Source organism: Lactuca serriola, chromosome 7 (assembly GCF_051521515.1).
Source record: "Lactuca serriola cultivar US96UC23 chromosome 7, Lser_US96UC23_V15, whole genome shotgun sequence".
Classification (NCBI taxonomy): domain Eukaryota; kingdom Viridiplantae; phylum Streptophyta; class Magnoliopsida; order Asterales; family Asteraceae; genus Lactuca; species Lactuca serriola.
The window spans coordinates 34,724,156-34,747,507 of NC_136414.1; the positions used below are offsets into that span (position 1 = coordinate 34,724,156).

A 23,352-nucleotide genomic window follows, 5' to 3' on the forward strand; every position below is an offset into this window, starting at 1 on the left:
ATCAAATTTTTATACTAAAAAACATCAAATAACAATGCAACCAAACATTACAATACCAAAACTATCAAAGTTTACCAAAGTATCATTCAAAAAACATCCAAAACCAAAACTATCCATATAACATCAAACTCCCAAAGGTTTAACTTCAAAATAACATTTTAGCACCAAGAAATCCAAAGTATGCATCGGGAAATGAGTTTTCACAAAACATAATTTCAAAATAACATTTTAGATGCTCTCTTCATTTCATGTCCATCCAATCATCTTCGGTTCACATTCCTATAAAATATTATTCAAAACAATCAAAAGTATCAAATACAAAAGGTTAACAAGTCATGCAAAAACATCAAATACTAATGGTTAACATCATATTACCTCTAATTTTCAATTTCTCATCATATTTTGCAAGGCTGCATACATCTTCTCCATTGCTTCATATTTTGCATCAATTTGTTGTTGTTTGACATCTATTGCTGCAGCTTTCGCATCCATTTCCTCACGCATTTGTTGATGTTTAGCTTCCATTTCTGCAGCTTTAGCATCCATTTCCCCACGCATCTCATTTCGTACACGTTCATAGACAACCTAAAGTACAATGCCATGATAGGAAACTTTGTAAGTACAATGCCATGATAGGAAACTTTGTAAGTACAATACCATGATAGGAAACTTTGTAAGTACAATGCCATGATAGGAAACTTTGTAAGTACAATGATATGATAGGAAATTTTTATAAAGTACCTTTTGGGATGTTATTGTACTAGACGTTCCTTCCAAAAAGCTCACTGGATCAGACACAGATCCGAATCCATATATTCTTCCTTTCTTGACTCCTCCGGAAACATCACACCATGTTTCATTATCCAAGAGGGGGTGGCAACTAGTATCATCACCAAACTTAGCCACCATAGCACGTTCATAAGCCTCCTATTATAGCAAAAAAAATATGAAACAACAAAAACATGAAATAAGGAATAGAATGGTTCATTCCATTCCATTAAATTCATAATTAAGGAATGGAATGAACCACTTCATAAGCCTCCTATTAATTAATACTCAAACCTTTTATAAAGTTGATTACTACTTACAAAATACTTAATTACAACTAGGCAGAGGATAAAACATTTAGAGATAATAATTTGTTTCTTTTCTTTTGTAAGTTGATTACTACTCACGAAAGATTTGTTTTCTGTCAATTTGTTGCTTTATAGTAGGAAGTTTTGTTTCCTAAAAAAGAATTGAAAATACCTTAACTTTAGCTGCCTTTGGTGTAATGTACTCCTGAGTAGACCGTTTAGTGTGCAACCTTGCATAAAGTTCAACTCCTGTAGGAGGGCGTTTAAGTGTTGCTTGCTACAAAATCCATTAGTAATACATTAAAAAACAAAACAAAAACTCAATAGTCTAAGTGGAAACTAAGGTGAGATGCAAACATCTTACCATTCTTTTCTTATGTTGACGAATAGATATAGATCCCCCTGTATGTTTGGAAACAGAGCCATCTTCTAATTTATTTTTTTTATTTTTACCTGATTGTGATAAACGTTTCCATTTGGATGTGGTCCACACTTCATTAATCATTTTTTCCCAATACTCCTTTTTTATCCAATTTGGGTGATAGTCCTTTAGCAAATTTAAATCACCTTCTAGTGAGGCATTCACATTTGCAGCTTTGGCAAGTTTTAAAGATTCTTCACGTGCTCTTCGCATTATGTCAGGAAATCGTTTCTTCATACAGTCTTCGCATACCTTGCGAGCAAGAACATCAATCGCTTCGGGCCAGACATACAAACCCTACATGTAGATCACGCATACAGTTATCTTTTCCATTTTACACCAAGTTTTACTTTGATAAATCATAAAAATAATAAGTACAAACCTTGAAGTGTTCCCACATTGCATCACGATGTTCTTTGTCAACCTTCTTCCATGAGGTCCATGGGCCGTCAAACATCGTCTTCAGTATACATGCGATGGCTCTGATCACTGAAATCTGATCCGTAAATCTTGCAAAAACTAAATAATTAAAAAATTAGCATTAGTATTATCATTAACAAGTAAATTCATTTTCGTAAACAATTGTAAAATTAACATTAGTACTCCTTTTCAGAATCGACTTCAATGAACTTCCTTTTTGATGGGTTACTTGGAACTTGTTCCAAGATGTTTGATCCTCTAACTGAAGAAGAAGAAGGATGACTTTCTGCATTATTGTGTGATTGAGATGCATTTCTATCTCCAGCATCACGACCACCAATGTGACTACCACTACGACCACCACCACGGGCTCCTCGTGGCGCCATTAGTCAAAACATAACCCTTAAAATCAAGAATTAATAAACTATTGGTTAGAACAAGTATGTATTATAATAGAAAATTTTAGAAGTAAGAGAAGGTAACATGCTATAATACACAAATAAATGAAAGTGCAATGTATATAGAAAAAGAAAACGATCATTTTAGCTAAAAAGTTATTGATAAGGTCCATTAGACAATATATAGTTCCAAATACATTGTTTCATTCCACATTTTTAGTAATTACTCATCATCAGAATTATCATCACATATGTTTTCTTCATCTTCAATATCATCTTGGGATGAATCATCCAAGTTATCATCAACTTCTTCATCCTCTTCTCTCTCAATGTCATTGTCATTAACTTCTTCTATTTCTCCTTCAATTACATGAGAAAGGGGTCCTGCCACCTCATTTGCACCACTACTTGTAGAAGGTAAAATTGCTTCACTTTCTTGAAAGAATTGGTCCTCTTCATACTCATCGTCATCTTCTTCAATAACACATTGTCGTAGATCATATACACCCCTTGGTTTCGTCTTGACGACAGCCCACCAATCTTTCAAATCCTTCATTGCGGGATATGGTGCATAATACACTTGTTCTGCTTATGACGCTAGGATAAACGGATCTTCATTTCTTAGCCTTGATTTGTATTTAATATCAACCAAATTATGCTTTCGATCCACACGTACCCCTTCAGTAGGGTTAAACCATATACACTTGAACAATACTACGATGCAACGCCCTATGCCTTGATATTCTACTTCTAAGACCTCATCCAACAACCCATAATAGTCACACTCAGTCTCATTGTAACAAGTCCCTCTTACACATACACCACTATTGTGTGTGACCCGTCCATCACCATATTTTTCAGTATGAAACTTGTAACCATTGACAAAGTATCCTTTATAGGACCTAACATGTCGTAATGGTCCTCGTGCAAGGCATTTCAGATGTTGACTGATATCATTTGATTGTTGAAAAACCTACATTGATAAATTCATTTGTTAACTAATTCACGGGGGAAGACACTTTGGTAACACAAAATTTTCTAGTATCATACTCACATGATCTTTAAACCACTTAGCAAAATGTTGATCCCTAAACCTTTCAAATGCTCCATCATCCATATCAGGTTGGCTTTGGATCACATAATTTTCAAACAACCTTAAAAAATAACAAACATTTTAGAGATTCACGATATCAAGGAAAAATAGATAACTTGACATACCTTAAAAAAGGTAGAACCTCAACACAATTGATCAAGATGTAATTATGAGCAATACGCATCTCATCATCTATAAAAGGCCTCCGTTGTCCACTTTTTTCGAATAATCTTCGAGATGGAACTTTGAAAATGCTTAATCGAGAGTCGACCATGGTATAACTAGGAATTTCTGGGGCAAAATTACGCGACTCACGATTCAACCGGGTTTCAATTGTAGGCAAAAAGTATTGTGAGCAAAAAGTCAATATTTCTCCAATCATGTAAGCCTCAACAATGGACCCCTCAACCTTCGCATGGTTTTTTATCTTTCTTTTCATTGATCCCAACTTCCTAAAAAGATGTTGGAAAAGACTTATTAGAAATTCCATAGGTTTTATGATAGAATATTTTGTATGGTAAAAAATATACCTTTCATAAAGATACATCCACCTATATTGAACCGGACCACCAAGCATAGCTTCTCGAGCTAAGTGGATAACAAGATGCTCCATTGAATCAAAGAATCCAGGTGGAAATATTTTTTCCAACTTGCAAATGGTTTCAACAATAGTAGTTTGCAAGTGTTGTAAGTCATCTACGCGTAACACCCTTGAACATATTACACGAAAGAATGTACACAACTCTGTAATTGCATCCCATGTTGAATTTGGCACCATACCTCTTAGAGAAATAGGCAACCATCTTTGAAGAAATACATGGCACTCGTGACTCTTGAATTTGTAAAAGCTATTATCATCTACATTAACGCACCCCCCCCCCCCCAAGTTTGAGGCGTATCCGTCTGGGAATTTAAGTTTAATCAACCATTGACATATTTTAGCTACTTGTTCTTTGCTCAAAGCAAACGATGCTCTCTTTTTTATATCCTTATTTCCCTTCTTCCATGTATGCCATTGCACTCGATTGCAATACATTTCTATATCTTTTCTTGCATTCATGTTGTCTTTGCTTTTCGGAGTGTCCATCACGGTGTTGAAAAGATTTTCAAAAACATTTGTCTCAATGTGCATGGGATCAAGGTTATGTCGTATTAACAACTTCCGCTAATATGGTAGCTCCCAAAAGATGCTCCTCTTAACCCAATTATGAGTAATCCCGAAACCAGGCAATTTTGCATTCTTCGCTCTAAAAGGTTTGCCTTCATAAACAGTTGGAAAGTGTCGTACTTGCTCCTAAATCTGATCACTGGTTAATATTGGTGGGGGGCTAGATCTCTCAACCTTATTAGCCAGAAATCCTGTTTTGTCACCCCTATAAGTGTGTTGTTCAGGTAAAAATTTTCGATGGCAGTCAAACCAACATGGTTTACTACCATGGTGTAACCGAAACAACCTCGACTCACCCATACAATACGGACATGCTAACTTGCCATGTGTGCTCCATCCCGATAACATTGCATAAGCCGGAAAGTCACTAACTGTCCAAAGAAGTATAGCTTTCATTGTGAAATTGCATTTAGTCGAAGCATCATAAGTGACAACACCGTCTGTATATAGCATCTTTAACTCGTCAATTAGCGGCCTGAGAAACACATCTATATTTTAACCTGGGCTCTTTTTTCCAGGAATAACTATGCTTAACTGAACATATGGTTCTTTTAAGCACATCCAAGGAGGCAAGTTATAAATTGAAAGGAAAACAGGCCAACATGAATACGGGGTTGTATTTGAGTTATTTGGACTGAACCCATTGGTGCATAGCCCAAGGCGAACATTACGTGGTTCACTTGAAAATTCTTGATGCATTAAGTCGAAATGCTTCCAAGCCTCCCCATCACTTGGATGGACCATCAAACCCGGTTCTATTTGATGTTCATAGTGCCATGTCATTTGCTTTGCCGTCTTTTTTGTCAAATACAACCTTTGGAGTCTAGGAGCAATCGGCAAGTACCTCATAACCAGATATGGCAGTCTGCCACTCTTGTACCGATCATGATCACACACTCGACACTTAGTCAAATCCGAATCTGCCCCATAGAATATCATGCAATGGTTTTTGCAAGCATGAATTTTTTTTTCTGGGAGTCTAACTATTTTCAAAAGCTTCTTTGTCTCATAGAAGTTCTCAACTAGCTTCTCACCTTTGGGTAGCATCCGCTTAATTATAGGAAATATGTGATCATAAGCAGCCTCAGATATATTGTATTCTGACTTCCAATGCAACAACTCTGTTGCAGCTTGTAATTTTGAATAATTTTCACATCCATCCCACAAAGGTTCATCAGCGTCTTCCAACATATCATAGAACCCCTTGGCAGTTGGATTCGGGCGTTCCTCCATTACATCCATCAACATTTGTGTACACCCATTAACATCATCATCATCATCTTCCATCGGATCCTGCATTGGATTAGAAGATTCTTCCTCATGCTGAGATATCGTATTTCTTTCACCATGTGCCCACCAAGTTGTGTAATTAGGAGTGAAACCATTTTGTAACAAGTGAAGCTCTACATCACCTCTTGTTTTATAATACATGTTCTTGCATTTAAAACAAGGACATCTAATATAATCCCCATCAACGGTTGCTTCATTAGAAAAAGCAACATCCAGAAATCCTTTGACGGATGCATGATATGTTGTGCTAAGATACCCATGATCTAACCTTTTGTACATCCAGTCTCTATCACTACGTGTTGACATAATGAATAGCTACAACCAAATATATAACTACTATTTAGAAATTAGATAATGTAATCATATCCACATTACTAAAAGCATCCTTGGAAACTACAATTATACAATATGAAATACTTATTTTTATTATAACTATGCAAACATATTCCAAAAACTGTAGCGACTAAAAATGTAATTTTGGAAAATTAAAACTACAGGGACAAGAATTGTAATTCCTGCAAACTAAAAGCTTCAGGGACCAAAAAGATAATTTTGGAAAACTATAACTATAGGGACCAAAAGTGTCTTGCTTATTTCCCTCTTTCATAGTGACCAAAATTGTAATTCCATAAATTTAAAACTTCAGGGACCAGAAATTTAACTTTTGCAAATTAAAAACTACAGGGACTAAAAATGTAATTTTGTAAAAATAAACTACAAGGACCAGAAATGTAATTCCCGCAAACTAAAAACTTTAGGGACCAAGAATATAATTCTGGAAAACTAAAACTATAGAAACCAAAAGTGTCTTTTGCTTATTTCCCACTTTCATAGTGACCAAAAGTGTAATTCCTAAAATTTAAAGCTACAGGGACTAAAAATATAATTCCGGAATATTAAAACTACAGGGACCTAAAGTGTCATTTGCATATCTTTTGTTATCTAACGTAATACTATACAATCTTTTCACAAAAAATAATTTTTCATATATTTTAATTTCTTGTACCTAATTTTTTTTAGTTAATGTTGTTATAAAGATGTTATATCAAGTTGTATAATAATATTATTAGTTCTATGAGATCTTATTTAATTAATAATAAGAGATTAGTTATTGGTAGTACTATTAAATTCGTGTTAATTTTAATACTCAAAAAAGCGATACTTGATTTAATAAATAAAAACATAGAAAGTGAGTAAGGTAGAATTAGGAACAGAAGCTTAAATAACGATGTGGTTTCTAGTAGTTTTACTTTTATGCCAATCCTTTAGTATTAATAAATTGCCCCTGTTGACAGTTTATTGACATTTTACGGACCATTTTGCCCCTCACCTGTATCTATTTCTGTTTAGTTTATTGACCATTTTCCCCTGTTAACAACTTATAAAACCAATAGTATATAGGGAGTACCAAAATGAAAAAAATGATAATTAATAGGGCAACCTATGACTCCTTTGCATGAGGTGAGTCGCAAAATTCCAGATTATGTGACCCATTTTGCCTAAAAGTGTAGGGTTCTCACCAGTTCTAAAGCCTAATAAGAATTCAAGAGAAGCATACAGGTTAGTTTCTTACCTTTTTTCTATCTCTTCTTATTCAAATTTGACATAATGACTTAATGGGTTAAGTCAAAAAACTTGGCTTAATCTATTAAGACACTAACTTTTTAACTACTTACCATTCTTTATCCTCCTGACTACTCTCACGTTAAAAGATTGACTTAACATTGATGAATATTGTAAAATTTGTTTTTTAGGAGTGTAAGGGTAAAATGGTCATTAGCGCACCATGATCTCAGTAGTAGCTCAGCAGACTCAGGTAATGAATCTAGAGTTTATCTTAAAGTTGTGGCTTACAAAAATGTTTCTAAATTGATGGCTTACTAATTGTTGCTTTAATGCTTAGGAACATAAGAAAAGAGTTTGGACAAAAGTTGGTCATGGGCGAAGTTCCAGTAATGCAAATAAGAAGACTCAGCATCAGATAAAAGGTAATTATGAGTCATTTTTTTTATATGGGAATTGAGTATTGTTGTTTTTGTCCTAAATTTGTATTTCTTTTTTGAAAATTTCAGCTTCCATGGAGAATATGGTAACGGAAGTCCAAACTTTGGTTCTCCCCAATCTTATACACAATCAAGGCCACCAAAAGATTCTGTGTGTCCCATAACTAGCCATATCTTTAGTGATCCAGTAACCCTAGCAACTGGTCAAACGTATGAAAGAAAGGCCATTGAAGAATGGATAAAGAGGGGGAACACAACATGGCTCATCACAAGACAACCTCTCTCATCCTATTCCCTCCCTAAAACAAATTACGTCTTAAAAAGACTGATCACCTCCTGCATACAAAAAAAGACTTCATGTTTCACAAGCCATGAGAGGATCGAAGAAGAAACCTACCGAAATTAACTTCGGATTGTGGGGGAATATCATTATATGTGCAAGTATACAACTTTGCATTCATTTCTAATAATCACATTAAAAGCATTTGATTGTTAGTTTTACACTTATGGTCCTTTAGCTTAACAATTTTTCTTTGGGTTTGGTCCGAAAAGAAATGGGTTAGCAAATTTTATGCTTCTTAACTTTTTTAGTCCCTGATTTCTTAAAATCCAACTATTCGGCTTTTAATTTTTCTTATGACCATTTTGCCCTTGCACCAAATTCATTAATTTTTTTTTCTAAATTATAAATTATCTTTAAATGTAAGTTTTGTATAATTTTACAATTAAAATGAAATTTTGAACACAAGTAACAAAAATGTAACAAAAATTGTCCTTTCGTATAGGTACGGTTTTGAACACAAGTAACAAAAATGTAGCATGTATAAAAGATTTACAAAAATGTTCCATTAAGAAAAAAATTAACAGAAATAGTTCAATTCAAGCAGACACATTGCTATTAAGAAATAGTTTAATAAAATCAACATAAATTGTCCCTGTGTAAAAAACACATAAATAGTCTATGTTTAAAAAGATGTGACATAAATAGTTATAGTTTTAAAAAATAGCAATAAATGGTTAGTGTTTAGAAATAATAACAAAAATAGTATCGGTTTAGGAAAATGATTTAATGGTCTTTGTTTCAACAGAATTAACAGATAAAAAAAACAAACAAAGCCCTTTTACTACCAAAATAGGTCCTTTCATGTAGGTACCGTTTAAAAAAACAAAGCCCTTTTACTACTAAAAAGGTGTCAGGTCAATTCCACATATAGCAATGTACTTTTTTTTTGTTAAATATGATAAAATAAATTGCAGCAAATAAAAAACAAATTAATTCAAGCGCCATGAAGAAAGTACATTGGTTTTACCACCAAACGTTTTTGTAGGTAATAAAGAAAAGTTTTTTTTATTGGAACATTTTGTGTTTTCTACCAAAAAAACGTGAAAGGAAGGTAAAGTAATTAAGTTTCAACCATAATAACAAAGTGAGAGGAAGAAGACGAAACATGAAAAAAAAAATAGCTAACCTATTGTAACTTCTCTTATCACTGAAATATGATATGGATTTTAAACAGGAAAAAGAGGAATGAAGAGTCAAGAACGAAGATGAAGAATCATTAATAATCTTCATGTATATAATATAACGTATACATGAATAGGAATTTAATCCGTGAATGTGATTTATTGATATTGAAGATAGAAAAGATCGAGTGTCTAGGAATGCTTAATTTTTTATATGGAATTGAAATAATTATCCCTAAATTAAGGGAATTATACATGTGCTTAGTAATCACAGGTAGATATGAGTTTTATTTTATGATTAGATAGTGTTTGTAATGTTAATTCACACAAAATCAGGAAATCAGTTAATAGGAATGAACTGGATAGATGTAATGGGTATTAGGTTAATGTTTGCAAAAAAATAAATAAATAAATAAAATCATTGACAGAATTTGAAACACAAGAATGGCAATATTTAGTGAATTACAGAAAATAATCACCAGAAAAAGGAGGAAATGGAATAAAATAAAAAGTTATTAAAAGAAAACAGTTACATAATTATTTACAATTTCAGATATCATTCATATAAATATTGTAAATTGAAAAGTAGGATGCTATTAAAGAAAAAAGTATAAGCAAACGAATGGGGGAGACTTGGTGATTGACACGTGTCAAAATAGGTTGTATTTATTACATTAGGGGATGAGTACCTACTTTCCACGTAGCAATTGAAGCACCCACTCCCCCCCCCCCCCCCCCCCCCAAACTGATTTTCCCACTCAAATACTCAAAGTGAAATTATGCATTTGCCCTTACAATCAAATCCAACATATAAAACACACACACACACACATATATATATATATATATATATATATATATATATATATATATATATATATATATATATATATAGAGAGAGAGAGAGAGAGAGAAAGAGAGAGAGAGAGAGAGAGAGAGAGAGAGGTGAGGGAGTTAGATTCAAATTTTCTACTATCTATTATGTGCATGTAGGTTTGATTCTCGACCAATCATTTTAGTTATTTTAACAAAATTTTAATTCATATTAAATGTTTAATATATAATTAATAATCATTATATCTTCAACGTGCAATTTGCATTAATTATTTTAATTAAATAACTAAAATGATTGGTCAACAATGAATCATACATGCATACAATATATAGTTAGAATAGAATAACCTAACCTTATATATATATATATATATATATATATATATATATATATATATATATATATATTCCTAATAAAAGACTCTTTGATATGCCACATGTCTGTCTTCTAAACCTACTAAATGCTAGTTGGCCTCTTCTCTTTCACTCCCCATTTTGTTTTCCGGCTCAACTATTCTTCCCTTAAATTAAGCAATAGATTTTTCAAATTGCGTATTTCCTATACTAAACATCTGATATGTGCTTATTAGGCAACTAATCCTATACTAAATTGAAATCGATGTGACCAATATCCCGAATAATTAGGACAAGGTAGATTTGGTTTCCCTCTCCTTACCTCATGTAATATTATCGTCAATTTGATTTCCCTCTCTAATCATTATCCTTCTCTAAGAATCAAGGTGATGTCTAGGTTGTGAAGCTATGGCGCCATCTCCGCCATCTCCCCCCACTCCCGGCTCCCACAATGAGGTTTGAGATTTAGGTTTTCCCATTCCACTCTTCCTTTTTTACATATTTGGGCCAGAATTAGATTTAAAGACATCTATTGCATTTTGTAGCATCATACATCAAGATTTCAATTCTCAACCTTTTTGATTATATATATATATATATATATATATATATATATATATATATATATATATATATATATAATTTTAGTATTAGATTTGATAATGTGTGGAGAAGGGGACCGAGAAAGCTAGCTATATCTAAATATTAGTTTACCTTTTTTTTCTAGCATGAATTTAAATCATATTGACCATTGTTGGTTAGTTTAGTTTGTAATATGTGATTTCTGTTTTCCAAAGAGTTTCTTTTATTTTTGTCTTGTGTTTTGCTTGTTGTGTTTTGCTACATATGTCTTCGATTATTTAGGAGAAATTAAAGTACCCATTGTTTTTGTATTCTGAAGCTGATATTGCTTCATGGGGTCATGATTATGCTAGGTAATCACCTTTTTCCCCATGTGCGTTTAAATCTTAATTGATTCAAAAACCCATAAAGAATTAAAAGGTACATCCATAAGGAAGAAAATAAATGTTTAATCATTGGTGGTGACATCTCTTTAAGAAATTTGGCTGGTGAAATAGCCTAAAAGTATGCAAAAAGAAGATCGTTTTTTATCATTTGGAATTACATTTACAATAGTTACCAAATAGAAAACGTTCACTAATCATTAACAATCTATACCAATGGAAAGGTAAATTGGTCATTACTGTCCTAATGACTCCTAATGACTGACCATTCGATAGAGAGAGAAACATTATTTGTTTTTGATGTGTTTGTGTATTTTACAAATTCCTATTGTGTTTTATTCCTCAATATTTTTTATGGTTTGTTTTTAGTTTTTGGTTTTAAAAGATTATATTCATATCAGAATGCTTATATATATATATATATATATATATATATATATATATATATATATATATATATATATATATATATATATATATATATATATATATATATTACAGCCTATCTCCTCATGATGACACAAAAAAATGTAGAACAATTAAACAAGAATAACATGTGTATTTTGACATGATTCTGTTGTTAATGAGGTATCTATTTGTTTCCAACAATTTTTTTGATCTTGATTTCAAAGTATGAACTAAGATAAACCGTTCTAATTTTTCCGACTTTGAGAATATTCTGATTTTAATTTATGTCCTTTGGTTTAAATGGCTTTGTGGAAGTAACGATTGTAGGATTATATGTAGACTTCTTCAAGTTTATTCAAGACAATTTTATGACTTGAGGAACCTTTTGGAGATTAGCCTTCCCAAAATTCAAAGAATGTAAGAAGCCTAAGTATTAAGTTTTTTATTGAGCTCATTTGTGGTATATGTAAGACTATTTGGTGGATTTATCCTCTGGTGTTAGGCCCACTTGACTTAACTTTAATTAGAGAAACAACAAAATCAAAATTTTGGATCTTTTGGCCAAATTCTATAGGTAGTATGTGGTGGCATGTGCTAATCAAACTTGGTGTTTTTTAAAGAACATCGAACAAAATAGGGAAAACTTTATTTTTTGTGTTATTTTACATTCATTGTCCAAGTACTACTCTAACTTGAATGTATGTTTGTGTGTTTCTCTTAAACCGGCCTAGGCTTGGATATAGATATAGTTGTGATAAACTTCGTTTTCTACTGACAGAATATCGTTTTGGCTTTTCATCAAAAACTTGGCGGATGGATTCCAAAATAGGGTTTAGCATAGTTTTGAATAAGTGGATGTCACAAACAATGATCATATAAGAAAATTATAGCTTTATTGATTTGATTCTTCGTATTGATTTTTGTTTTAATTTGCATAAGTTATGGCCTAACACATGATTACCATCTATGGCCCATGCTTCTTCTTTTCCAGCATATTGTAACTTAAATCACCAATTAATTACTTATTTTAGATATCTTCAATTGGAAAATATTATTTAGAAAATCCATATTGTTACACCTTTTTATTTAATATATACTTTTTTATAAACACAATTTCAGTTAACACATCAAACGTTATAAATTTTTTTTTTTACAAATGTATGATGAATGATTATTATTTTTGTAATTGATATGTTATTTTTCTTTGTAAACCGTGGATTCCGGCCACAGGTTATAACCTAATGTCTCTCTCTCTCTCTCTCTCTCTCTCTCTCTCTATATATATATATATATATATATATATATATATATATATATATATATATTCCTTATAATTATTTCCATTAAAAAACGTCCTTTTAAAAACATTTAAATCCTTCCATATTTTCTACATTCTTACCATATGCATCTAGCATTGATGTCAACCTTCATTTTTCTTCGAAATTCTAAGATTCCTGCATACAAGGTACTTTAAAAGCTTGCTAAAATTGTCAAAGATACGAAACTACAATGTTATTTCAGTTTACTACTTTAGCAATAGATTATTATAATTTAATTTACATTTTTTCATAATTCTACCTTAAAACTCTTTGTATTTCAGCATTCTACTTTAAAAAAGTCTCATTTTAGCATTATACTTCAAAATATTTTCTTATTTAGTTAAATAGGGGTTGAATATCATGAATTTTAAATTATCCTTCCTAATAAACGAAGGTTTTTTTTGTCACATGTCACATTTTTATTTAATTTGTCAAATGTCATTTTATGGTTATTTTGAATTAATTTTTTTCCATAAGTTAATTTATGGGTGTTCTTATTTTATTAAAGTTCACATAATATTTTAATATAATAATTATAATAAATATATTAATAAATGAATATCAATTTTATTAAAGAACTGACCTTCTAATTTCAAAATTTTCAAATTAAATCTTATTAGTTTCTTACGTTTATTTGTTTAAATTTAAAATAAAAGAAAGCATTTCAATTTTAATAATTCACTATTTTTCTTATTTTCTTATAAATTCATAATTTTTTTTTTAAATTAATTCATGTAATAAATGAATCTCACAACTAGTAAAATATTGTATAATCGGGCGCAATTGCTAAAAATGAGTATTTTGTCCCATATCTCATTTCCTCTTTCTATTGCAAAAAAATAAAATAAATCCCAAAAAATCAGGGACAAATTATTTAAAATACATATGTGCAATCGTATAATCTGCTAATTGCTACCCTATATCTCATTTCCATAGGGATGTCAAAAACCCTCGCGGGACCCGTTCCCGTGGGACCCCGATACCGTACGGGATTAATTTTTAAAAAAATTTAGGAGCGGGGGCGATTTTAACTCTCGTTTATTTTCGGGATCGGGGGTGGAAGTGAGTATTTCCGTCCGGTACTCCCGCGGGGCCCCGTTTATATATATATATATATATATATATATATATATATATATATATATATATATATATATATATATATATATATATATATATATATATATATATATATATATATATATATATATATAATTTAAAATACAAATGGGAAAGGAAATTAGGGCTTTAGCAGTTTAGCTTTCCTTGTTCCGTCATTGACTCGTTCAGCGAGTAGGCGACCAACGACTTCAACTGCGACTTGCCGACTTGTCAATTGTCATCGTCTCCAACTCCCACCGGCGACCAGCGAGGTTTATTCAGTGTTTCCGACTTCAAATTCCTCCTTCCTTCCCGGGGATTGACTCGTTCGTTCTTATTCTCGATCATCGAGTAGGAGACCAACGACTTCTCCGACGGTGACTATGACTTTTCATCGTCTCCAACTCCCACTGGCGACCAGTGAGGTTTATTAAGTGTTTCCGACTTCAGATTCCACCTTCCTTCCCGTCACCGCTGCCGACCCCTTCTGCATTCCATGGTAATGTCTTTCCTTCTCCATTTGCGTTTCTGTCTTTCCTTCTCGGATTCAATTGACAATCGATTCTACCACAGTACCACTTGAGTGATTTCAATTTCTCAATTAAGGTTTATTTAGTGTTGTTGATTTAGATTTCTCAAACATTAGTGTGGATTAAGATTTATTTTAATGAACAAATTTCACAGTCTTAATATGATGATTGCTTGCTTCTATCAATTGTGTTTCTCACCAATTCCTGCTCTATCAATTTCTACCACTTTCTGTTATCAATTTCTGCTGCTTGCAATTAAACTCTTCCTGGTTTCATAATTTCATACAGTGTATCTTATCAATGAATTTTGTTTAATGATTTCACACAGTTAATAATTTCATAATTTCTGCTGCTATCAGAAGTTGATTTAATGATTTATATAGAATAATAGAACTCGATTTATATTGTTGTTTGCCGCTATCAATGAATTAACTACAAGTTTCCTTCTAAAAAAGTAAATTCTTATCAATTTTACACTTATAGTCAACTGTAAATTCTTATCAATTTTACATTTATAGTCATTGATTGTTTGTGTGAACCATTTTCAGATTTTTGTAATTATATCTTCAGCAGAACCAAGTCAACCTAATGATTCAAACACGGTTAATGATACCTCCAATTCTACAGTTAACTGTAACGAGAAACAAATTAAATTCACATCTCCAATGTGGCGTCATTTCACCTATGAAGAAGTTAATGGAACCAAAAAGGTTGTTTGTAAGTATTGTAGAAAAGAAATTACTTACACAACCAAAAATGGAACCAAAGGGATGTATTCTCACCATAAGTCATGCAAAATACGAATTGGGCAAAAGAAAATTTATGATTTTCAGAGTCAGTTAACCGGAAAAAAATCTAAGATGGATCAAAGTGGAGGATCAATTTTAGCAACACATCATTTTAATTATGACGATTCGCGAACCGATCTTGCTAAAATGATCGCAAAACATGATTACCCACTTAGAATTGTTGAACACGAAGGCTTTAGAGATTTTTGTCAAGGGCTCCAACCACTTTTTAGGCCTATTTGTAGAAACACAGCTAGATTTGATGTCATTAAGTTGTACGGTGAGGAAAAGGCAAGGATGATGCATTTTTTGGAGAGTATTCAAGGTAGGATTGCAATAACTACCGACATGTGGACTGCCAACTACCAAAAAAGAGGATTCATGACAGTGACATCCCATTTCATTAATGATTATTGGCAATTACAATGTCGTCTTTTGAGGTAATACTTAATTTATATTAATTTCTTTAATCTATTAGTATTCATTCTTTAATTAAATTGAATTTATTTTGTTCACTGGTAGGTTTATATATGTGCCATGTCTCCATACTACTGAGAAACTAAGTAATGTGTTGATGAATAGTTTGTTGGACTAGAACATAGATAAAAAATTATCAACTTTAACTTTTGATAATTGTTCAACAAATAATTGCATGATAGATTTGATGGTAGACAAACTACCTTTTGATAGCTTGATTTTGGGTAGAAGCATGTTTCATATGCGATGTGCTGCGCATATTTTGAATTTAGTTGTGAGGAGTGGGTTGGATGTTTTTGGACATGGGATTGAGAAAGTGCATAACAGTTGTAGTTTTTGGACAGCTACACCAAAAAGACTTGACACATTTCAAAAAATGCAAAGTGTGAGAATGTTTCTTGTGAAAAAAAAACCTAGTTGTTGATTGTAAAACACGATGGAATTCTACGTATTTAATGCTTTCCACAACTTTGAAATACAAGAAGGTGTTTTATCGGTTACAACAACCTGAGCCCCAATATAAGAATGCACCTGATGAGATAGAGTGGGCTTTCGCAAGTGAGCTTTGTGATAGACTAAAAATCTTTTATAATGTCATAGAATTATTTTCGGGAACAAACTATCCAACAACCATCATTTTCCCCAAAATATGTGAAATAAAGATTGCTTTAAAGAAATGGGATACATCTAGTTTCATTGAAATAAGCGAAATGTCCGAAAATATGATTACAAAGTTTGATGAGTATTGGAAAGAAAGTCACGGGGTGTTGGCTATGGCGATGATATTGGATCCAAGGTTTAAGATGAAGCTCCTAGAGTATTTTTTTTTTCTATTGTATATGGAGTAGATAATGCAAAAGATGAAATTCAAAAAGTTCGTCAAATTTGTGAAGATGTATATCTACGATATGAGTCAAGCAAGTAATGATGATATTACTAGTAAGCCCACTTCTAGTCGAGATGCAGCTCCCGCAAGTGACATGGACTCATTAGATGCTTTCTTTTCATGGAATTCTTCTACTAGTGAAGTTTTTGTAAACACGAATTAGAAAGGTACTTAGAGGAAGGCACTTTACCCCAGATTCATGAGTTTGATGTGTTAGGTTGGTGGAAGTTAAATGGGATTAAGTATCCTACATTATGTTTGATTAAAAAAGACATATTAGCCATTCCTATCTCCACTGTTTGCTTCAGGGTCTTCTTTTTCTACAAGTGGTAGAATCGTTGGTCCACATAGGAGTAGACTTCTTCCGTCAACAATTGAAGCTATCATATGCACTCAAAATTGGTTATGGCCGGGTAAAAAAGGTATGTATGAGTTTGCTTAAACCATTGTTTTTTAATTCATTTTAATATATTATGCTTATTACCTTTATTTATTTTTTCTTTGTTAGGTTGTGTTATTGATGGTGATGATGTACATTCAGATGCAGATGACGAGGGACTTGAGGTAAAATTGTTCAATTTGTCGTTTTGTATTGAATAAACTAATATAATAATTTATTTTATTACTATTTTTGTTATTTATTTAAGGAGGACATTCGAATGTCAGTGAATGAAGAGTTGAAGGAAATTAATGGATACCGAAGATTTAATGAATTGGTGTTTTATATTTGTAATTTTGGATTTGTCGTATTTTGTATTTGTAATGTAGGATTTGTCTTCATAAGATTGTTGGAATTGTTGGATTTTTTAATTTTTAAGTTTTGAAAATATTAGGTTTTAAGCTTTAAAATTTATTAAAAATAGTATTTTTGCTAAAAAAAAACAAAGTAGTTTTTTAGCAAAAAAAATCAATTTTAAGCCGGGGAACCGGGGGCGATGGAGGTAACCGGGGGCGGGACTGGGGGCTGTGTAAATGGGGGATCCGAGGGCGGGAGCGGGGGCGGGGGCAACAACTAATTTCAGGGGCGGGGCGGGGCACCTATTTTCTCTCCCGTTTGCCCCCGTTGACATCCCTACATTTCCTCATTCTCTCGATCATAACATCGTCCAACTGCATCTCGCCAATACACAACTTCCGCTAGCCACCGCCAGAACTAAAAGGAATGGATAGGAAGAACATAAGAAGCTCTGTTACCACCATAGACGTTGGGGTAGAAGAACGAAATCAACCTAAAATTGATGCAAAAGGGATAAAGTTTCAAGAATCCGTGGGGAAAGGAGAAGTGGATCAAATCAGCGTGTTGCCAAATTTTTTGCTTCTTGAAATCCTCTCTCGTTTACCCTACACAAAATACGCAATTAGAACAACTATGCTCTCCAAAAGATGGAAACATCTTTGGACTTTGCTTCCTACTCTAATGTTCTGGCATAAAAATGACAGTCCCAAGTGGTCCGATTTCATTTCCATGCTTGACAAAACCCTAACTCAACATCGTCTACTGAAGCTCAAGAAATTGGAAGTGCATATCATACGTTATAATGGACTTGCGTCTCATGTCAACAATTGGATTCGTTATGCTATAAGATGTAACGTTGAAGAGCTTCATTTATCCTTACGACATTTATACTCCAAATGTGAGTTTGTGGTAGGTCAATTTTTTTACAACAGCTCGTGTTTTATAGATCAGACATTAGACTGTTGCATATTGAATCCAACTATGAGAATTAGTTGGAAAATTCTTAAGAGTTTGTGTATTAGTAATGAGAAGTTAGATGAAGATTTGATTGAAAACATATTATCTGGTAGTCCTGTATTGGAAACTTTGCAATTGTGTCACTGTTATGGTTATAGGCGTCTTGATATTACTTCAAAGAGCATTAAGGACTTGGTGTTCTCTGGATATTTTGATCATGAGGATTATAATGATGCCGGTAATTTTAATAGTCACAATTAATGCTTCTAATATTTTATCACTAACAATCCATGGTAAACTGTTGTTGTGGAAGGTTTTGTTGGTAAATGTTTCTTCTTTAGTCGAAGCCAACTTAAATTATACACACATGGGAAAATATGAGAAATCACTTTATGAAGTGGTTGAAGAGATGCTTAAAGGATTTATACTAAACCTTCGCCATTCAAGGAGCTTAAAATTGGGGAATTGTGTTCTAAGGTAAAAAAAATTTTGCTTTCCGATGTATATCTCTGTAGAAAAAAAGAAACATAAGTTATAATAGTTCGATAAACTTGTTGCAAGTATCCTTTTGTTGTCTTTTCAATCAATCAATCCGCCTAATATAATATCATTTTTGTTGTCTTCTCACTTGTATACTTGGTAGGTTCTTTTTCATTTGAGAGCTAAAGGTTTTATTTTTCCATCAAATGTGAAGCTCATGGTTGACTCGAGTAAATTAAGGCCATACAAGTAAAACTAAAATTAGCCGAGAAAAGAGTTGTTGTTGAGGACTAGTGTTTTTTTTTAGGAACAGATTGAACACTATTAGTTATTACTCTAATGTGTTTATTGTAGCTTAGAAGCTTTGTTTTTTCTTGCAATCTCTATTGCTTTTGTTTTGATTTATTGTTTGTGGTTGATTCAGTCTTGTATGACTTATGTATTTTCTTCGATCAAAATAGCCAAATGGTTCTTTGTTATACTCATATGCTTTTGTGGTTACCAACATATAGATCAAAGATAAGGCCCCTTTTGTTTGGCATGGCAGGATGGTCTTAAAGTGTGTTCCACCCAAAAAGGTGGGACAAGATGGGGCAAGATGGGACATGGATCTCTTGTATGTTCACATGTCCTCTTATTATAATCAATATAAATTGGCATACAAAGGTTGTCCCTATCTATATAACAAACGCAACTTATGTGGTGTGGTGTGTGTTATATTTACATTTGTGATTTCTATTGTGAAGCCATGACGCATGCAAGATTTCATATCCTATTTGTAATTTTAAAACCGTTAAGATGAATTAATAATAATAGTCTTGATGTGCTAGGGTGGGCATGGATTTAGGTTTCTTCATGGCATGTGACATCAGTTGATTTTTCTAATGAATAAGTCAGAGGCCAAACACTCTTATATTCTTATCTGGAGTCATATAGAAATGGGTGGAAATTTGTGTAATCTACTTAATGATGGTTTGATGATGATGTATGTGTGTGTATTTATGAGTTAAGATTTGGCCACGGGAATGGTGTTGTTATGGTGGTGACTGGTAATGCACTGATGCGGATTTCCAGAGGGGGAGAAGATCGAATCAGTACAAAAGACCAGAACAAGTCCACTCTCCAAACGATGGAAACATATTTGGACTTGAGTTCCTACTCTAATTTTTACACAAATAGATTTAATCACCTGCTGTCGGATTTCGTTTCGCTCTTTGACAAATCCCTAACAATTGAAGCTCAAGAAATTCGGAGTGATCAACGGTTATGATATTTGATTTGAATATCAATTCAACTATTGGTTGCTTGTGCTATGACATGTCAAGTTGAACAACGTAATTTAACGTTATACACAATTTGAAGTTGAGTTTCATTTGATCAGTTATTTTTCATCGGTTCATGTTTTACTGATATTACATTAGAAAGCTGCATACTTAATCCATTTGGAGAGATTAGCTGGTAAATCTAGGAGTTTGTGTTTTTCCGGTGTGAGTTTGTATGAAGATCTGATTGAGAACATATTATCCGGTAGTCCTCAATTGGAAAGTTTGGTATTGGAATTATGCTATCGTTACAGTTCGCTCGATATAACTTCAAAACAACATTAAGAACTTGGTGTTCTCTGGATACATGGTTAGTGACGATTATGATGATGATGGTAATCTCACCAATATTATCGAAATTAATGCTCCTAATATTTAATGACTAACAATCTAAAATGAGTTGTTGATGTGGAAGCTTTTGATGCTAATTGCTAAATGTGTCTTCTTTAGTCAAAGCTAATCTTGATTATACAAAGGTCAGGCATTGTGAGGCATCACCTAGAGAAGCGGAAGAAGAGATGCTTAAAGGATTAATGCTAAACCTTCACCATGTCAAGGAGCTTAAAATTTGGGATTCTTGTTGTAAGGTAAGCTTTCATTTACTCTAACAGTTTATATCCAAGTAAAATTCAAATGATGATTAGCTTTAGTAGTAGTTTATTCATTATCCTTTAATAAACTGGTTTGATGTATAATATTGGTAGGTTATGTCTCGTTTGGAGGCTAAGGGTTAGGTTTCGATGATATGCCGATTCTATTCTAAATCTATTTTTGATTGCTCTAATTTATTTTGTCTCCTTCTACCACCAAAATTGTCGAACTTTTGTTATAGTAGAACGCCGACATAAGCTAAATTTAATAATAAAATATTAAAAATTGATCTCCATATCAAAATTGTGACATCTTTTAGAGGGTGTTTGGAATTGTTTTCTGAAATAGCTTATTGATTTATCGTTTCTTTTTTTGTTGAAAAAAATCCATAAATTAAAAAAAAAAAAATGGATAAAAGAAAATTATTTTTCAATGGCTTCTTGGAAAGCCTCAAAAAGTAGGAATTGTGACTTTTTAATAGCTTTTGGCTTTTTAAAAATAAACTGACATTTATATCTTTAAACTTCTAATAATTTTTTGACTTACTGATTTATTTACTTTTAAACTTCTAATAATTTTTTGACTTGTTGATTTATTTACTTTTACAACCATAAAAAGCTAACTCAAATACTATTAAAAACTCATTCTCCTAACATCATAAATCACTAAATAATGTTGCCCAAAACTACTTTTAAAGTTAAATAAGCAATCCCAAATTTCTTACTCGTTTGTTGTTCACTTAAAGTTAAATAAACAAATACAAACAAGCTTTGTTTGTGTTTGTTTGTTCGTCTATGGACCTAATACCAATCATATATATGTGTACTGAATTGTATTTTTTTCAAAGCTTAGTGGCTAAAGCCAAACTTCATCCCTCCTCCGGATACATTTAGTCATTTACGCCTAATTTTTTGTCTCGTTTTTCATGGAGGAAAGCAGTGAGGGTTCTTTTGCAGCCATGGAAATGGTGGAAGAAGGACAAAATCAACCTACATTTGCTCCTACACGGATAAAATTTCAAGAAATCATGTAGAAGGGGGAAGAGGATGGAATCAGCTTGTTGCCGGATTACTTGCTTATTGAAATCATGTCTCGTTTACCCACCACAAAAGACGCAATTAGAACAGGTACACTCTCCAAGCGATGGAAACACCTTTGGACTTCGGTACATACTCTTGTTTTTAAACACTCAGATTATCCCATGAATCAATGTCCCCAAAACCCTAAATCAAACTCCGATTTCGTTTCATTTGTGGAAAAAAACCCTAACTCAATGTCGCCAATTGAAGCTCAATAAATTCGAAGTGCTTAACCTTTATCATTCTGAAGTTACCGGTTATGATATTCGATTTGAATCCGAGCTCAACAAGTGGATTAGTTATGCAATAAGTTGTAATGTTGAACAGCTTAAGTTGTATTTTTCTATGGATTTGGGAGCTGAGTTTCTGTTAGATCAATTTATTTTCATCAGTTCATGTTTTACTGATCTTGGATTATCAGGCAGCAAGCTCAATCCAGTTAGGGTGATTAGTTGGAAAAATCTTAGGAGTTTGTGTACTTCCAATGGGAATTTAGATGAAGATTTGATTGAAAACATATTATCTGGGAGTCCTCTATTGGAAACTCTAGAGTTGGAGGATTGCCTTGGCTATAGTCGGGTTGATATTACTTCAAAGAGCGTTAAGAACTTTGTGTTCTCCAGATACAGGGATGAATTTGAGGATTCTGCCAGTATTATCGAAATCATTGCTCCTTATATTGTATCACTAAAAATCGAAGGTCGCATGTGGTTGTGGAAGCTTTTGTTGGTAAATGTGTCTTTTGTAGTCATATCCAACCTTAGATTATTTTAAGCTCAGGTTTGAGGAGACAACATGTAAAGAAGTGGAAGAAGAGATGCTTAAAGAATTTATACTAAATCTTTACCATGTCAACGAGCTTAAGATTGGGGCTTATTGTTTTAAGGTATAGTTTCTTTTTCTTTGGCAATTTATGTCTTTGTTGTCATCATATGATGATTAGCTTGTGACAACCCGAAACTTTTTCCGTTTTCTGTTATGCATTTCTGTTAATGAAATTTCAGATCCGTTAACTTTCCGTCAAAATTTTGGTTTAATAAAATAATCTAGTTATGCTTAAATAAATTGTTTACGAGTCGAAACCAAAAAAAATCGCGCATGAACCTGAAATTCTAAAAAATCAACATTTTTGGTCTAAAGGGGATTACGACCGTAAACTAGGTTTACGGCCGTAAACTCGTTTACGACCTTA

The 23,352-nt window shown here is 32.6% G+C and overlaps 2 protein-coding genes, 1 long non-coding RNA gene and 2 pseudogenes across 4 annotated transcripts; 3 read left to right on the plus strand and 2 right to left on the minus strand.

Moving 5' to 3' along the window:
• Window positions 1–29: 29 nt before the first annotated feature.
• On the minus strand, window positions 30–4,193 carry LOC145063557 (uncharacterized). The gene is made up of 9 exons (XM_079011151.1): window positions 3,939–4,193; window positions 3,534–3,860; window positions 3,370–3,469; window positions 2,101–3,288; window positions 1,880–2,006; window positions 1,441–1,794; window positions 1,249–1,353; window positions 376–927; window positions 30–279 (listed from the first exon to the last, which is right to left on the minus strand). Exons 4-8 carry the CDS (start codon window positions 2,301–2,303, stop codon window positions 586–588), a joined length of 1,131 nt encoding a protein of 376 aa, XP_078867277.1. The 5' UTR covers window positions 2,304–3,288; window positions 3,370–3,469; window positions 3,534–3,860; window positions 3,939–4,193; the 3' UTR covers window positions 30–279; window positions 376–585.
• Window positions 4,194–5,071: 878 nt separating this feature from the next.
• LOC145063867 (uncharacterized) lies at window positions 5,072–6,172 on the minus strand. Its single transcript, XM_079011439.1, has one exon. The coding sequence runs from the start codon at window positions 6,170–6,172 to the stop codon at window positions 5,072–5,074; it is 1,101 nt and encodes a 366-aa protein (XP_078867565.1).
• Window positions 6,173–14,452: 8,280 nt separating this feature from the next.
• Window positions 14,453–17,822, plus strand: LOC145063416 (uncharacterized). Of its 2 annotated transcripts, XR_013687944.1 has the most exons (6): window positions 14,453–14,813; window positions 15,393–16,072; window positions 16,155–17,212; window positions 17,304–17,417; window positions 17,504–17,559; window positions 17,643–17,822. It is a non-coding gene; the product is annotated as an uncharacterized LOC145063416 (long non-coding RNA). The 2 variants fall into 2 exon arrangements; XR_013687943.1 differs by having other exon boundaries at window positions 16,155–17,417.
• A 280-nt stretch (window positions 17,823–18,102) lies between these two features.
• On the plus strand, window positions 18,103–19,169 carry LOC145063868 (F-box/LRR-repeat protein 25-like; annotated as a pseudogene).
• Window positions 19,170–22,006: 2,837 nt separating this feature from the next.
• On the plus strand, window positions 22,007–23,052 carry LOC145063869 (F-box/LRR-repeat protein 25-like; annotated as a pseudogene).
• Window positions 23,053–23,352: the final 300 nt, after the last annotated feature.

Bases quoted from the DNA above. Each gene is read 5' to 3' on its own strand.
- LOC145063557 (XM_079011151.1), bottom strand. From the start codon at position 2,303: ATGGCGCCACGAGGAGCCCGTGGTGGTGGTCGTAGTGGTAGTCACATT. The intron at 1,795-1,879 runs GTTTGTACTTAT...ATCTACATGTAG, and splicing joins CAATGTGGGAACACTTCAAG to GGTTTGTATGTCTGGCCCGA. The intron at 1,354-1,440 runs GTAAGATGTTTG...TGGATTTTGTAG, and splicing joins GTCAACATAAGAAAAGAATG to CAAGCAACACTTAAACGCCC.
- LOC145063867 (XM_079011439.1), bottom strand. From the start codon at position 6,172: ATGTCAACACGTAGTGATAGAGACTGGATGTACAAAAGGTTAGATCAT.